We start from the raw sequence: 16,789 nt of genomic DNA on the forward strand, positions 1-16,789 counted from the left end.
GCGGGCACCCCCGTCTTCCGATATATGTGCGAATATGTAATCGAGAAGAAGAAGTGTTTCTGGGATGCGATCTTGTTTATATGTCTCATAAAGTTTCCCCGCCATTTTTGTTTGTCTAGTTTTTCTAGGCTCTTGCTTCATATCTTTTTTTGTCACTGACTCTGAATGAGAGTGTGGGTGGTATAAGTTATTTAGCTCAACAGCAAAAAAAAATATAGCAGCGAGTGGTTTCGATCCACCGACCTCTGGGTTATGGGCCCAGCACGCTTCCACTGCGCCACGCTGCTTTCTGGAGGCAACAATTGGGGAATCACTAGACGAAAAGTTGCGAAAAACGGGAAAAAAAGAGATAGCAGCAGCCAATATTATTCTTGTCCGGCGCCGATGAAACTTTTATTTTTATACCGAACTTTTATCTAAAGGCGCATATATAGGATTTTTTCTCAGATTTGTGCTTGTTTCCGTTTGAATTCTTCAGATTCTTATGAATAATCATCTGAATTTCCGCATAAAGTAAAAAAACTGCCTAAAATGGGTCAAAATAAAATAATTCCGAAGTACTGTTTAAAGCGAACGAATTTATTTGTAAAAACCGTTGCCGTTTTCGCTTCAGGACCTGCTATGCGCCTTTAAATGAATTTCCGGCCACAATTTTCATCGGCGCCGGCCAAGAATAATATGAAAGTTTGAGCGGAAAAGAAAGAAAAACAAAAGCGAATCATAATTTCAACCCATTTCATTCTATTTTTTCATTTCTCCTCTATCAACTGACTGAAATTGGTTTTTGAAGAGGCTTCTTCTCGTGCTGCTGGTAGCACAGAAATGAAAACAGACAAGAGCTCTCGGTCTGGTTTTATTAGAAAACGGAAAAATTCCGAAATTCCGATGGCATCATCAGCTCAAAAAACATACAAAATGGTCAGGTCCGAATCAAGAAATCTAAATCTGTGAGCAGTAGTTTTCGATGGAAAATTGAATTATGAGCGAGCTGATTGGAGGAACATGTTATGTGTGGGGGTGTCTCTGATAGGTTTCCGATTCAATTTAATTACAGGAATCAATTTAATTACATGTACACTTTTTTTTAAATAGAAGATGTCCAGAAATCAGAAAAAAGACATACTTTGGGACTCCGGAGGCAGAAGGAAAATGTGTAAAACGACGGTGCGGAAAGAAAGGAACGCGCGGAACAACGGGGAAGAGTGACACCTGCTCACCTGAAAGAGGTAAAAAGACAGCTGTCTGATGGGGAAAGAAACGAACATTTTGATAAGGGAGGAAAATGGGTTATTGGTTTCTAGAAAAGACAGTTTCATGACTAGAAAAATGGAAATCTATGAGTAATGGAAGAGGAGGGAAAACTATTTTGAAATAATATTGCATGGAAAAATCGTCATAAATGAACCTGCTTTAAAATTTAGGATTTTTCCTACTGTAATCTCTTGGGAGTTTTCTGGGAAAGATTTAAATTGGACATCCGAACAAAGATTATACATTCCAATGATTTACAAAATTATGAAATCTGAAGAAAATTTTTACTGTAGTTTTCGGATTCATTTTCAAAAATTGAAAAAAAGAGGGTTACTGTAGTTTTCGTATTCATTATTTGAAATTGAAAAATAAGAATCATTGTAGTTTTGGGATTAATCTTTGAAATTCGAAGAAATAAGGATTATTGTAGTTTTTGAAATTGTTTTAAATTTGGACAGAGAGGATTACTGTAGTTTTGAAATTCATTATTTAAACTTTAAAAAAATCACTGTAGTTTGAGAAATCATTTTTTGAATTGGAAGAAATGAGAATTGCTGTAGTTTTGGGATTTAATTTTTTTAATATGAGCAAGTGAGGATTACTGTAGTTTTCGGATTAATTTTCAAGTGTTGAAAATTTGAGGATTACTGTAGTTTTCGAATTCACTTTTGAAAATTGAGAATAATGAGGATTACTTTAGGTTAGAGATTCACTTTTTGAAAATGAAAAATTGAGGATTACTGTAGTTTTCGAAATCGTCTTAATTTTGAAAAAGAAGAATTACTGTAGTTTCAGGATTCATTCGATAAACTTGACAAATGAGGATTACTGTAGTTTTCGAATTCACTTTTAAAAACTGAGAATAAAGAGGATTGCTGTAGTTTTAGGCTTCATTTTTACAATTCGAAAAAATGAGGATTACTGTAGTTTTGGGATTCACTTTTTGAAAATGAACAATTGAGGATTACTGTAGTGTTCGAAATCGTTCTTACATCTGAAGACAATGAGGATGCGCTGAGCGTATTTTTGAAAGAATAGACTGATTGGTCCACGACAGCCTATCCAACCATGAAATGAGTCACGGCCAGCCGCGGCCGGCCGCTGCCCCAATTTGCACAGCATTGCATTTTCTTATTCTCATAACTGGAACATGCCCTTCTTCTCTTTTTTGGACTTTATTCTTTCTTTCCGGTTTCAAATGCTCTTTTTTACAGAAATCTCCATCCATCTACACATGTTGCTCATTCATTCTCTCATTACGACTTCCCATTTCCGTTGCCTGGTTTTCTTCTTCTTTTATCTCACAACACAAAAAACGGAAAAGATAGTCTCGTCGTAATTGCCTTCTTCTTGTTTTGTCTCGTCTTCTGAATATTTCAGCGATTTCCTGATTGGCAAATTAGCGGGTCGGAATTCTTCTGGATTCACGTGGGACGTCTTCTTTTCCAACAACCCTAGTATTACAAAGAGCTTTTCTGCTTTGAAGAATTCCTCCCGACAAACGTCTTACTGTAGAAATGCACTTTGATGCGTCGTTTCGAATGTTGATACTGATCCAGAACCTCATATTTGTAATCCCTCAATTATTCATTTGGTTTTTTAGGTTGGGTGTGCACACACCTGTGCTATAGCCTCCCACTTACTTACTCACTTATTCATTTTCAACACCTCACAGATGCCGTTTTTGATTTGTTTCCTCCTTCCTTCTTCTTTTTCACACATTTTTCCACATTTTCTGTTTTTTGGGTTGACAACGGAACGCGTATGGGAAAATCCGAGCAGCTTTTCTTCGTCTTCTAGCTGCCAGCACAAATCCGCTTGACTTTGGAATTTCAGTCAGGTGTGGACTACTCACCTGTGTGTGTACGATTCTTTTATTTCTTTTATTCTTATTGTCTTTGGATTTTTTGGCAAAAAATGGTGATTCTATCAATTCGAGTAGGATTTGGTCAAAAAAGCTATCTGGAAATCTAGTAAAGTATTGCATTTTACATTTGTTTGGTTGTTCCTTGGACCACACAAAAGTTTTATTTCTTTGTCAACTAATCCTTGGTAGAAATTGAACTAGATAGAATCGAAATGCATTATTCATGGTTTTGGTTTTTGAATTACCTCAAACCCCAGTGTCCGTGGCAGAAGGTCTCACAACGACAACTACCGTAACCTAAAGCCATGTATATTCTTCGTATTTATTTTTTTCGTTTCACTGATTTTTGTCGAGAGATTAGAAACTTTCGATATTGAAAAAAATTGACTGAAAAGGCACGAAAACCGATATAATAAACCCGGAGAACAAACGTATACTTAGGTTACTGTAGTTGTCGTTGTGGGGCCTTTTGTCCTCGGCATTTCTCTTCCACAGCTCCGATGTTTTTTGTACCAGAATAATAAACGTGTTAAAATTTCAGTATTAGTTCTTCTAAAAATAGTTGAATTCTCATGGCATTCTAGAAGTTCCTTTCTCACCATTGGTGACAAAATCGCCAACGTCAATGTCTACACAGAATGAGAATTGTATTTTATCATGTTTGCACTTTTGATGAAACTTGTGTTTTCTCATTGTTCTGGACACGTCTTCTGATGAATATTTGTATCGCATACACACCGTTATCCTCCTTATCTTATTGGATAAATTCTTGCAAAAAAAAATAGTATTCTGATTTATCACAACTGTCAACCCTTTTAAAAATAGTAATCAAAAATGTCAAAAAGTTTGTCTTGATTTATAATTCTGAAAAGGAAACGAAAAAAGTAGTTTCGTGGGTGCTTTCGTCGTGCATCTCCACTCAAGTTTCTATAGAGATGTGACAAAAAGAACACGGATCTCTTTCGTCCTTCTCTTTCGACACCTGTGTCTTTTTGCTCAATGAATGAGATTTGCAGTATTTTTATTCGAATCAAAAACAAGTCAAGAAGCTTAATCCGTCTGATGATCTAAAATGAGTTATGTTCTATCATCATACATTAATCCTTGAGCGAACACAAAGATATCTCCTTCATTTGCTCTTTTCATGAACTGATATCGAGGACTTTAATCAGGGAACTATGTTCTCCATTTCTATTATTTCAAGTATTCTGAAGAAGGTGGGGGATTATAAATCTTCTGAAACACTTGATTTTATTCCGGTTGAGAAGAGAGGCCTACCACTTTCTATAATTAACTTTTCGGAGAATACTGAATCTGACCAGAGTTGTTGAGAAATCTCCTTCATTTGGTTAGAAGAATATAATTTTTTACCTAAAATAAATTATTGATCTACTATTATTCTGGTGGAAGACAAACCGGCAGTGTCGGTGGCCAAAGGTCCCACAACGACAAATACCGTAACCTAAAAATATGTTTCCCTTCTTATTTTCTCGTCGTTTTCTCATCTTTCCGACACTTTTGCCCCCAAACACGACGGAGAATCACATTTTGTGATGGTGAAAAATTTGATGACAATCAAAAAAATAAATCCTGAAAATAAAATTAACTTCAGGATACTGTAGTTGTCGCTGTTGGACCTTCGACCACGGCCACCAGCGTTTCTTTTCCACCGAATTGATTTTTTGTACCAGAATAACAGAATTCGTGTTCTATTACCGTAATCCCAGTTTTTTTGCTAAAAATTATCCGCTTCTCCGTTTTTCGAATTTCCAAAATCTAGATATTTCCAGAACATAGAAACAAATTTATTCAATACAAAATCTGAAACGAATCTTCTTGAATCACGAGATTCTGCTAAAACCGGAAACAGTTGCTCATCAATTTTTTTTCTGACCTGCCATCTTCTTCTTTTGCTTTTTTTCTTCCATCAACTTTTTCCCCCGCCTGCCTCTTCTCCCACGAGCGGAATCTCATATATGGTTGTTATTTTTTCTAATTTCCGTCTTTTTCTCATATAAGCTGAAAAGCAATCATCACATTCATCTTATTCCTCATAAATTCCAGATGCCACGTCGACAGAAGGATGTTGAACGGGAGGCACTTCAAATGGACTACCATTTTGAGCACCATCGTCAGAATTCGTATAGGTACAGGTGAGGAGAAATTGGAAGTAGGTTAAATATTTTTAGAAATTTGAATTTCAGTATCTACGCGGGTCTTCTGTGCACATTCCCATTTCTTATCCTTTTTGCGTTGTTCTTCTATTTTTTCTGGTTTGGAAGAAGATGATTTATGCCAATTGATGACAGATAATGCCAAAATTACCGATGTATAAACGAGCCGGTCTTCGGGAGGAGGAAGTCAAATTGTTTAGATGTTTATTTTCTCAATGAATTTGTTTATCTTTTTCTTCTCTTCCCCATTTCTCTTTCTCCGATTTATTATATTATAATAAACCAACAATATAACTTTCATTTGACACATTGTGGTTCCCAAACTGTTTGATTACTTGTCGTCGAACGGTTTCAAATAAATACTTTGCCACATCATCGTCCCTCTACCTTCAACGCAATGAACATTCAAAGTAGGTCAATTCACGTATGATCGCCTCCCAGAAAAAGGAAAGAATAAGAAGAAGGCGAAGATTGCCTCCGAAAAAAAAAGCAGATGAAGAAGAATCTTTCTTCGATTGATGACCGTGTTTTTGAGGTGAACGAAAAGGACACATGGATAGAATTTATAACTATCTCTTCTCTTTTTTTGTTGTTATCCCTCGTTTTTGTTTTCGGTAGAATTTTCTGAATAGAACAGGTTAGCACTTGTTTTTCGACTGCAGAGTTGTACCTCAATTAGGATTACTGTAGTTAAAATATATTCACTGGCTAGAGATTTAATTCCCTATTTCGGAAAGTTTTATCGAAAATTAAAATAATTTCGGTCCATGGTTTACTTTAGCTGAAGATTTCCTAGGAAAAATATCCGTACCATAGAAGGCCACTTAACTTTGAGCTCAATTATCTCGAACCCTGTGAAAGATATCAAAAAACTGTCAACTGATAAAACATAGATGATTTCATGATAAACAACTTATCAGTTTGCAACTTTTTGATATCTTTCACAGGAATCGAGTAAATTGAGCTCAAATAGAAGTATGGGGTGGTCTTATATCAACGTGTTCACAGTAACTTTTGTCCATGGGTTACGGTAGCTCGAGAAGAAAAATCAGAAAAATGCAATTTTCCATGATAAATGCCAAACTCAAAACCCATCCCAAAATGCTCGTTTAGATCCTTCACCCCTAAAACGAGCAGTTCCGATGGCTGACTCTTGAGAGCCACGAGATTTTGCTTGGAGCCCCGCATCCATTCATGACTCTCTGTCTTGTTGCTCTTCAAAAACTTGGAAAAACAAAAATATAAAAAATACGAACTTCGAGTTGTTGAAGAGACGAAAATCAAGGATCAGGAATGTAGGAGCGTCTCGAGACTCGTTGCGGTATGGAGCGGCGGTGGTCTGTGTGTGGCGGTCACATATAAATACAGGAAAAGAAAGATATAAGGGAAGGAATGAGAGGAAACGAAATTGGTAAGTGAGAGAGAGAGAGAGAGATGGAATCGACAGTCAAACCGACCTGTCTAGGCCGAAGTGCATGAATAAGGAGAGACGAACTGTAGAAGCAGAGGCGCAGGCGTAGAAGGCAAGAGGCATTTCGAGTGCGCATAGAGACACGAGGCGTTATGAGGACAGGTGAGACAGAGACACAAGAGAGAGTCACCTTTCGTTCCTTGCTATGGACATATACGCTTCAATCGCCGCACACTCCTTATTCCTCTCCGTCTCCACGACGGGCTTCCTCTTTTCCGCGAGTCTACAGATCTCAAATTTTTACCATGGCGAACTTTTATTTATTTCTTCTCTTTAGGCTTGATGTTTTCTATTTTAGTTGTTTCTATACGGCTTATCTAGTGTTAGAGACTATTTGTTTGCCCTTTAGACGGTCTCTCCAGTACTGGCTCATTCCAATTTATTTGAAACATGAGGTGTTGAGTTGAGTATGTGTGGTCCAAAAAAAGGCTCGACGTTTCTTCAGCCTGCATGTTTTTTTAATAACTAGTTTTTAGGGATTTATTGTGAAATATTACAGCCAAAATTAGGTTTAAAATTCAAACGATTTCTCCCAATCACTTTCGCGACTGTTTTTTTCCTTCCGAAATACAAATTTTGTATTTACCGTACTTCAAAGGCGCATGTTCCAAAAAACTTCAATATGAACCACCGTAGTTAAGGGCGCAAGCCCCATTCTATTTGCCGTTTTTCAATTTGAAAAAAAAACACAGGTTTCCAGCAAGTTTTTTTCAAGTCTTCAGTCAAAAACAGGTATTTGAAAGAAAAAAAAACTGAATTCAAATAATACCGAATTTCTAATTCAGAATCTTATTGTTTCTCATCGCCCACAAATTTTCCCACATGCCTTTTTATGATTTCAGTGTACAGTTTCTCCCGTTTTTTCTCTTTTTTCCACCTCCACCTTCACATGTATATTTGTGGCCAAAAGTAATGTATTGAATGAATCACCTGTGACTCGACCACCATTTCTTAAAAATGCACAAGTTCATTTTCAGGACATTTCCTCAATTTTTCCTTTTTTCAAAATTTTGATTGTTTCTCTCTTTGCTGAATAAACGTGTCGAGAGAGATAAATAGATGTACATACCAATGTAATCGATTCTATGTTATCGCTCACTGCCACTCCCTTTTCCATCATCATCATCATCAGTTTGAAAACTATTTATACACTTTTTCCCCCGTTTTCAGGGTTTTCCTTGTTTTTTCTTCATATTGTTCTTGGTTATATTTTCTAGAAGCATACCTTCTCTGTCTATCTTCCTTCTCAATCTTTAGAATTTTCGTTCACCCTGACCCCCAACTACCTATTTACCTATCGGTTTTAATCGCGAAAGTCTTCTTCTTCTCTCCTTCAACTCTTTTTTTTTGTTTCGTATCTACTTTCTTCACCCTCTTTATTCCAGATGTGCTAAAAGCTCAATCAAATGCCCGCACAAGAAGTTCAAATCAGTATTGCCGAAGTCATCGAGGTCCGTGGTTATGGTCTCAATGCTCCAGAATTATTATCAGTGGCTGTGTCAGCGTCGGATAGGCTGCCACCATGCCCGAAGGGAAACGTTTTCGACACTGAAAATGTTTTTCTAAGCAGTAAAGGACAAATTGAGGTAGGTAGAATTGTTTTGCGGATAATTTTATATTCCAATGATTTTTAGATCAAAACAGTTCCAACTTCTCGAGTCGATCGATCATTTGTTCCACCAGAATGGGCGAAAGGAGAAGAAGATCCTCAGGCAGCGGCTGTTTATTGCTTAGGAGCTGTTCTAAGGGCTGCTGGAGCCGAAGAAGCTGCCGATGTGGATCTCTTCTCACTTGTCAATATTCTAACTGTGGCGATGACTGGAACACGACCAACTGCACACAGAATGGGTCAGATGGCTAGGAATCAGCTACGTGGTAGAGATCCAGCATCAATGCTAATGTGTATTTATGAAGAGTTGATGGGAGATGAGGAAACGAATCAGATTGATGTTGGAGACCTCGATGACTTGGATGATGATTTCCTTTCTACTAATGGAATGGAACGACATGATTCTGAAATGACGGGTCAAGTAGTGTTCTCTGGAAACAACAACGTAAAACGGGCGGTAGAATACTTTGAAGACGATGGTCGAGAAGATGCTCTAACATCAACATCTTCTGGAAACAGTACACAAAAAGAGTCATCTCCGTTTACTGATTTCGATGATAGTCCTCCAGCTCCTTCTCGAGTGAATGGGGTAGGAGAAGTAAGACCATATTCGCCCAACCATTTCCTAGATTCTACACTCGGAGGCATCGGATCTCCTATATCACAAAGTACCAGGTTTGATGAAACGTACATTGAAGAATATTCAATCGAATTGGACACTTCGGGAAAGTGAGTTTCTCTTTTACCTAAAACACATACAGTTTATCATTTATCTAGAAACAGCACACAGCCTGGTCCAAAATCTCCGTTCGATGATAACTTTGCTGATACTCCTGATCCAGTTGTCACACCAGCCATCAAAGTACAAGAAGAAACCCGACCAGACGTGAATCCGTTCGATGAAGAGGAAGAAGAAGAAGACCCACGATTTGGAGGAGGAACACTCTCGGGGAGAGATCCGTTTGATGAAGATGTGAGTTGAAATTGGTATTCTAATAATTATTGATTTTAAAAATTTTTAGTCTGGAAACTCAAACAAAGTAGATGTTCGAGAAAAACGATTCCACAAAAAGGAGCAGTTGGTCCATAGACTATCCTCATCATCAGAAGAAATCGTTGAAGCGTCTATCCACGAAGACGAACCAATTGTGATGGCTCAGATTCCAGAAGAAGAGAAACCAAAGCCGAAGCCAATTCCAGCATTCGATAATGCATACGATGCAGACTTTGATAACTCTCCGCCTCTTCATCACTATTCTGCAGTTCCCATGGAAACCGGTTTGTCGCCATTGGAAGAAGCTCAAAGAGCACTGCGAGCGAATCGAGCCAGGCATAAGCCATCAAATGTTTCGATGGCTGAAGATGCTAAAGTAGCAACTAGACAACGATACTCGAATGCATCAGATTTTGGTGAAACGAAGAAGATGAGAAAAGAAGAAGAAGGAGTTGATGAAACTGATGAAGCTACTGTACCTGCTCCTGTTATTCCTGTTATTCCAATCTTGCGAAGAGAACAATCCGCAGATGAGGAACCGAAATCTGTTCGACCTCCAAGGTATCGGAAATCGAGAGAAATCGAAGAGCCGGTGGTTGTGGAGAAGCCAGCAAGATTCCAAGAAGTAGAAGAGGAAACGGAAGAGAAAGAAGATATTGATGCTATTTTCGAGACATATAGAAAGGTTTGTGATGAGGATTTCATAGAAAATGAGACATTATGCCGGAAGGGGAAAGAAACATTCTAATGAGCTTCCTCTTTTTTCTCACTTTACCATTATGAGATGCTCTTTTTTCTAATAATGTTCTTCTCGAGTATTATGCCGGTATGCAGTAGTCGGAGCTGCTGAAGAGACTAACTACCGTAATTAGCCAATTTTTTTCTCGATTTTCGTCCAGTTTCCGGCAATAATTTAGATTCAGAAAATTTTTATTTTCTGACTTGTTCGGTGGTTTTCAACACAAAAATTCTCAAAAAGCAATAGTAATTGAGAAAACGAACGAAAGTTTTAGGTTACGGTGGTTTCGTTGTGGGAACTATTGGCCACGCCCACAAGCTTTTCTATTGCAGCTCCTAGTTTTTATACCAGCATAATATTTGATACAATTAAAATTTGCCGACTCACAATGTCTTGTGTTTCTGCTGCACTTAATTATGTAAAAGCAACAAATCCATGTAAATATTCCAGGAATCTGGACCGATTGAAGCGAAATCACCAACTCCAATTCTCACTGCGGACGAGTACAAAGAACCAGCGAAGCAAGGTAAGCGTAAATCCATAAAACTGTTCCCGACAAAAATACTGAACATCTAAAATAAAATGCGTTGTCTTCTTATTCCGCCCACTCCGCCTCGTAGCGAAACAGCCAAAAAAACCGTTGCAGCAACCGAAACGCTTCTCTTTCCTTTTTTATTTTTTCCTTCCGTTAGCCGTCTTCTTGTTGCCACACCCAGTAGGTTCTAGCAGCAGATATGCATTAACATAAGCCTATCCGACGATTGATTGCGCCACCCGAAAGCCCATCGGTCAGCCGCCATTTCGTATGCATTGCGATTCGATTTTTAACGGAGAAGTAGAAATTCGAAGAAATTTGAAACTGCTGCTGGCAGAATCAGAAAAAAGGAGGATGTAAGAAAGGAAAAGAAAAAGAAGCACAGCTATTTTAATTCGATTTCGAGTACACACCCCTATGCCCAGTGACACCCTCAAACTAGCTCATCATCTTCTTGCGTGTCCCCCTTCTGCTTCTCACGCCTCCTTTTTTTCCTACTGCATCTTTGACACTTTCTGAGTTCCAGTTAATTGTTTTATGCTAGTTTCAGTGCCTGCTCCCGTCGTTGTCGCTCATGAATCTCCGATTTTGAAGCGAAGAAACTCGTTACTTCCGTCACGTATCAGTGGAAGACAGTCGACCAGAAGGAGTGTAACGAGTGTGAGAAGTATGCGAGGAAAACGGAAGGTTCGTTCGTTTTATCTTTTCTTTTTTACCCCAAATGAAATTTCAGACTCGTGCTATTCCGGAATTCTTCGATTTGACACGTCACCAGAATATTAGGCTTCGAGCACCAATGTCTAAGAAGGTACTTTACATCCCTCAAAATGAAACGTTTAAATTTGTAATTTTCAGAAGCGCCTCAGCCTTCATAGAGTCGAGGACACTGAAGTGGTCGTGGAGCTCTTGAACGGACAGAAAGTAGAAGTGGCGTGTCGATCTGACGTCATCTCTCGGGATGTATTCTCGCTGATTGTGCAGAATATGAACATCAATGAGCACGTCTTCTTCGGACTCTCTTTCCTCAGAGACGGAGAACACTATTTCATCGAAGATCATCAGCGACTTGAGAAGTTTGCTCCTTCTGGATGGAAAAGTGTGGCTCGAGTTGGTGTGAAAGTTCCATATGTCTTGCATCTTCGTTTCAAATTTTATCCTCAAATCCTAGACTTTATAAAAACTGACGTGACGATGAACGAACTGTATCTACAATGTAGAAGAGATGTACTCGAAGAGAGAATTCAACCGAAACGAGACGCAGCATTTGAATTAGCAGCTCTTGCTCTTCAAGCTGAATTTGGAAATCGCCCTCCACCTGTGATCACTGACTATTTCGACATTCAACATTATCTTCCCAAAAAGTACTCCTCGTTTGAAGATCAGACAAGACTTAAGAACATTCTTGCCGAGTTACACGGACACTATGCAGGAACACGGATCTCTGAAGCTAAGCACAAATACATTCAAATCTGTCAACGACATGCCGACTTTGGTGCACATATTCATCGCGTATTCCGAACAAAACCCACATCGTCACATGGTGCTTCTCCATTTGACCCAGACACTGGATCCACCCTCTGGATTGGAATTATGCCACGTGGAATCTCGATCTATGAGCAACAGGTTGGTTTCAGCAATTCTGAACTATGTTATACAACCGAAGGGGTAAACTGACGAATATGGGTTTACATGGGTTTCAGAATCATCACATTCCGAATAAATATATGAGCATTGCGAGACAGGTAACCTCTAACCAGGACGAGTTTTCCCTTTTGTTGGCGAGAAAAACCTTTGTTTGTGAATGAACGTATATCTCATGAAACTACTGAAAATTGCTTTATATCGTTTCCCTAATATAATCTTTAATTTATTGCAATATATAATGAGCTATCTTTCAGGGTGGAGCTCGTGAGGTGATCGCTGAGCACATTTGGCCTCAAACACAGACTCTTCAATTCGATAAGAAACGATTTGTGATCGTGGCAGTTGGATCTCATGATCAACAAATTGAGAGTACTTTCTATACGGACCACCACTCGAAGTACGCTTAATTTTTATCTTAATTTCTTAACTTCCCCATTTCCAGATCCTCCTACTTTGTGCGATTTGCTGCTTCTCAACATCGTTGGATGATGAAAATGCGTCAATGGAAGAGCACTCTCCGGCATGAGAACACCATCTCTTCGATGCCAGATGTGATTGTTGAAGGACAAGTGGTTCCTCCTGCACCCATCCGTCGTAAGTTTTAAATTTTCATTCGATACCAATTTGGAGTTTCCAAACCGATGTTGTAAAAGTATTGTGAATGTGTACAGAATCTCTACAAGAGTCGCCACCTGCAACACCTCTTTTGGATTCTGCTGATAAACTTTTCACGAAGATTTCAACTATCGAAAAGCCTGTTGCTCGTCCTGCTGAGATGCCACCTCCGGCTCCAACGAACCTTGCAGCTCAATATGACACTGTTGATGAAGGAATTGTGTGTGGTTCGTGTTTCTTTGTTTTTGTAATTGGCGTTTTGGATATTTTTGAAACATTAGTATTCATGGAAACCGATCTTTAATTTCAGACTCTCAAGCGGAAAACTTCGAACGTGTGAGTCCAAACACCAACGGCAACGTCACCCCAAGAGCCATGCAGTTCGATGTTCTGCTCACCAAAGATCCAGCAAATGGACTAGGGCTGACTCTAGTCGATGGAAATCTAAATGGAGTACCAGGAGTCTATGTGAAACTTGTAGCTGATAATGGTGCTGGAATGAAAGCAGTAAGTTTAATTTTCAAGGTTTATCTAAATGATAGAAAATGTAATCCATTATACGCATTTCATAAGGAGATACATGATGAAAACTAATCATTTTATCACTAAAGTTCTCGTCCTCTCTCAAAGCTGGATAGTAAGCTAACCGCCTGTTGAAAGTGTCTTTGTAGATGTCGTACTGTTCGATTGGATGAAAATGTTGAATCCTCTCGGACCCATTTTCATCTCGGATATCTTCTGGATATACGTCCATATGGGCTAGGCATTTAGCTAACTGAAAATAGCTTAAACGATACTTAGTCTGGTTGTCCTAATTCTACCTCTTGATCTTCCTCTGCTCTGTGATGATCAGGACACCTATCAGGATCCAGCATCACCTCATTAAATGCTTCCACTGTCGGTCGTGATAGGATATACGATGATCCATCATTGAATCCTCGAGACTGAAATTTCGTTACAATCAATAATCGTCCACATAGATACGAAAATCCTCTCTTACTGCGAAAAAATTCCACCGCAGCCCCAGATAATGCTGTTTCGAAGACGTATAATTGGCGAGAAGCGTTCGCATATTATGCATGAGTGCGTATGTGTCATCGTCTGCTCGATAGTACCAGTCGTATTTTTTCTCGATCTTATCATGTACATATCTGAAGATAATGTAATAGAATTGAAACGAATTTAAATTGAAAAAAAGACTTACTTGAAAACCCTCCGAATCTTTTCCCATGAGTGATCTCTAGAATTTAAAAGTGGATAGTAGATATGAGGTATGGAGCTGTTCATTTTAGAGTCGGTGAAAAATAAATAGTCATCACAATACTGCGCCCATGTCTCCAGGATGGTTTTTGCCTGGAAAAATGATATTTATTATGATTTTTGATCGTTTCTATGTGTATTTCAATCGAAATACAAATCGCGAACTATCGAGAAAAACTGGTACACATTATGAATTCGGAGTGATGAACTGGCACTCTTCGGAGTAGAAAGTGTTTTCACTCATTAATATCAATTAACATGAATTTTACTGACGACGTCAAAGTCATCAAACATCATAAACAAGAACATATAAAGAATTCGGAACGGAAACGAATCGGGCAAGACAAAAATCGATAAGCTTTAGTAGAAACCGGACTTACTCGTGTTTCATGGCTCGGTGTTGCAGTATGTATGAGACAGAATATTGTTTGAGGCGAAGAAGCTAAAGCTAATGAGATCTGAGACAGAAAAACGAGAAAAACACCGATCATTTTGAGAGAAGGGCTTTTGAGAGTGTCGTTTTCTCCATTAAAAGCAAAGGAGATTCCCCCCTCGTTGCGCTTCCGATCTTATCTTGAACTTGCAGGGAGTCTGCGTCGGCGACCGGATTGTCCAGGTGGGAACGGAATCCATGGAAGGACAAGACCGGCTGTATGCGGTTGAATTGGTTAAGCAATGCGGAAATCTAGTTCCAATGACCATTGCTCGTCTGGATGGTCTTATCCGGCATCAGAAAGATGGTAATTGAAAATAAGAAGTTTTGTGAATTTGGTTCTTCAAATTTCAGTATCTGCAGAAATGCTCGCTTCTGCTGCTCGCAAGAAGTCCTTCACTTCATCATCTGGCGACTTATTGAATGCTCCAAAAAATGGAAGTGGACAGTCGAGAACACCACCAGCGCCACGAAGAGCTGCTAACCGACGACAGAGAGCAGTCAGTGACTTTGGGGCAATTGGAGATGCTCTACCAACTCTTGATGGTGATAATCTTATCAACATCAAAGCTATTTCTGGTTTACATCTGGACGAATCAGATGAAGAGAAGGGAGAGTATCGGCTACCAACTACTTCCATGTATGCCTTCGATCGGGACGACGACTTGCAACAATCGATTAAGGTATGGATTTTCTGATATATTTTGATTACTGCGGTTCCATCTTCCACTGTTTGTTTTTCGGTTTTGAAACATTGGAAGCAGTCATACAAGTGAACGATCATTATCTAGATATTCAATAGTTTTCTCACTTTCACCGAATTATAACAACTTTCGCTTAAAAGTTCATTTCTCAAAGAAAACTACAGTACCATTTCTTTTTTCAGGAAACGAAGAAGCCAATTCCTGAGCCAAAAACTGGAGAACTACGCAAGTACCGCTATGCCAGACGCTCGAATCTGGAAATCGCTGAAGAAATCGAAGAAGAACCTGCTGACTCATCCGATGACGATGGACAAATTGACGATTCAAAACGGGTCATTGATGTGAGAAACATTGTTAAAAACTAGTATAATTAATGGATGTTTTAGGTCGAATTGGAACGAAATGAGAATGGTTCTCTTGGTGTTCAGATTGCTTCACTCGGTGGACGTGTTTGCATCAAACAACTCACGTCTGAACCAGCTATCTCCCATCCAGACATTCGCGTCGGAGATGTACTTCTCTATGTCAACGGAATCGCAGTCGAAGGAAAAGTGCACCAAGAAGTGGTTGCAATGCTGAGAGGAGGTGGTGATCGAGTTGTTCTTGGAGTTCAAAGACCACCACCAGCTTACTCGGATAGTGTCCACTCATCTTCGGCGGCTTCTGCTCCACTGATATCTGTGATGCTCCAGAAAAAGCCAATGGGTACTCTTGGTAACTGTTTCCTAAAAACTTTCAACGTCTCATTTGAACATTTTCAGGTCTCTCGTTAGCTAAGCGAACGATGAGCGACGGAATTTTCATCAGAAACATTGCTCAAGACTCTGCAGCTGCCTACGAAGGAAACCTTCGTGTTGGTGATCGTCTTGTCTCACTCGACGGCGAACCAGTCGATGGATTCACTCCGGCGACTATTCTGGAAAAACTGAAACTGGTACAAGGACCGGTTCAAATTACAGTAACAAGAGACTCCGCTTCCGATCGTTAAGTGTTTGACATGACATATCTCTTCTTTTTCAAAATGATGACATCTGATTAATCTATATTTCTATTATATTGTCCTTATGGTAACATTTGTATGTAATTTAATATTAACCCTAACTAACCCCAGTGTTTATGAACCTACTTTTCCCATTCACTTTTCAATCCATCCCAAACAATCGTGTCACCTCGTTGCCTTATTCCTATCCCTTTTCTTCTTATACCTTTTTCTTACTGTAGGACACTTACAAAAATTACGGAAAACCTTCTCGAAAATCGCTCAAGCTTGAAATTACTATTATTCACACCTTCACACAAAAATATCGAATTTTATTGATGACAACTTTTTCTATAACTGTTCTTTTTTTAATTGTTGTTTTTCGGTGCTCCTTCTCTTGTTATTCATGATACTGTGATAGAAACAAAAAAACATGTGTTGTGAAAATTTTTATGGATTTTTAATAAATTTTATTATTGCTTATTATTTGGTAAAAGTTCTAACCAATTTTATT

General features: G+C 38.8%; 3 protein-coding genes and 1 non-coding gene across 4 annotated transcripts; 2 read left to right on the top strand and 2 right to left on the bottom strand.

The window, feature by feature from the left end:
* Positions 1-215: 215 nt before the first annotated feature.
* On the bottom strand, positions 216-287 carry CBG29005. The gene has a single exon. It is a non-coding gene (tRNA).
* A 4,895-nt stretch (positions 288-5,182) lies between these two features.
* CBG26445 lies at positions 5,183-5,407 on the top strand (the record flags this gene model as incomplete). The annotated part of the gene is made up of 2 exons (XM_045235889.1): positions 5,183-5,271; positions 5,323-5,407. 2 exons carry the CDS (start codon positions 5,183-5,185, stop codon positions 5,405-5,407), a joined length of 174 nt encoding a protein of 57 aa, XP_045098035.1.
* A 2,762-nt stretch (positions 5,408-8,169) lies between these two features.
* CBG01639 lies at positions 8,170-16,284 on the top strand (the record flags this gene model as incomplete). Its single annotated transcript, XM_045235890.1, has 18 exons — positions 8,170-8,349; positions 8,398-9,101; positions 9,150-9,345; positions 9,395-10,051; positions 10,556-10,631; positions 11,026-11,100; positions 11,191-11,327; positions 11,374-11,448; positions 11,496-12,263; positions 12,539-12,681; positions 12,727-12,878; positions 12,956-13,126; positions 13,210-13,406; positions 14,746-14,899; positions 14,947-15,275; positions 15,479-15,649; positions 15,683-16,010; positions 16,058-16,284. The coding sequence occupies 18 exons, from the start codon at positions 8,170-8,172 to the stop codon at positions 16,282-16,284; spliced, it is 4,740 nt and encodes a 1,579-aa protein (XP_045091926.1).
* On the bottom strand, positions 13,667-14,650 carry CBG01640 (the record flags this gene model as incomplete). Its single annotated transcript, XM_002634047.1, has 5 exons — positions 13,667-13,684; positions 13,721-13,843; positions 13,900-14,050; positions 14,104-14,252; positions 14,540-14,650. 5 exons carry the CDS (start codon positions 14,648-14,650, stop codon positions 13,667-13,669), a joined length of 552 nt encoding a protein of 183 aa, XP_002634093.1.
* Positions 16,285-16,789: the final 505 nt, after the last annotated feature.

The sequence above is a fragment of the Caenorhabditis briggsae genome (genome assembly GCF_000004555.2).
Source record: "Caenorhabditis briggsae complete genome, chrIV, whole genome shotgun sequence".
NCBI lineage: Eukaryota > Metazoa > Nematoda > Chromadorea > Rhabditida > Rhabditidae > Caenorhabditis > Caenorhabditis briggsae.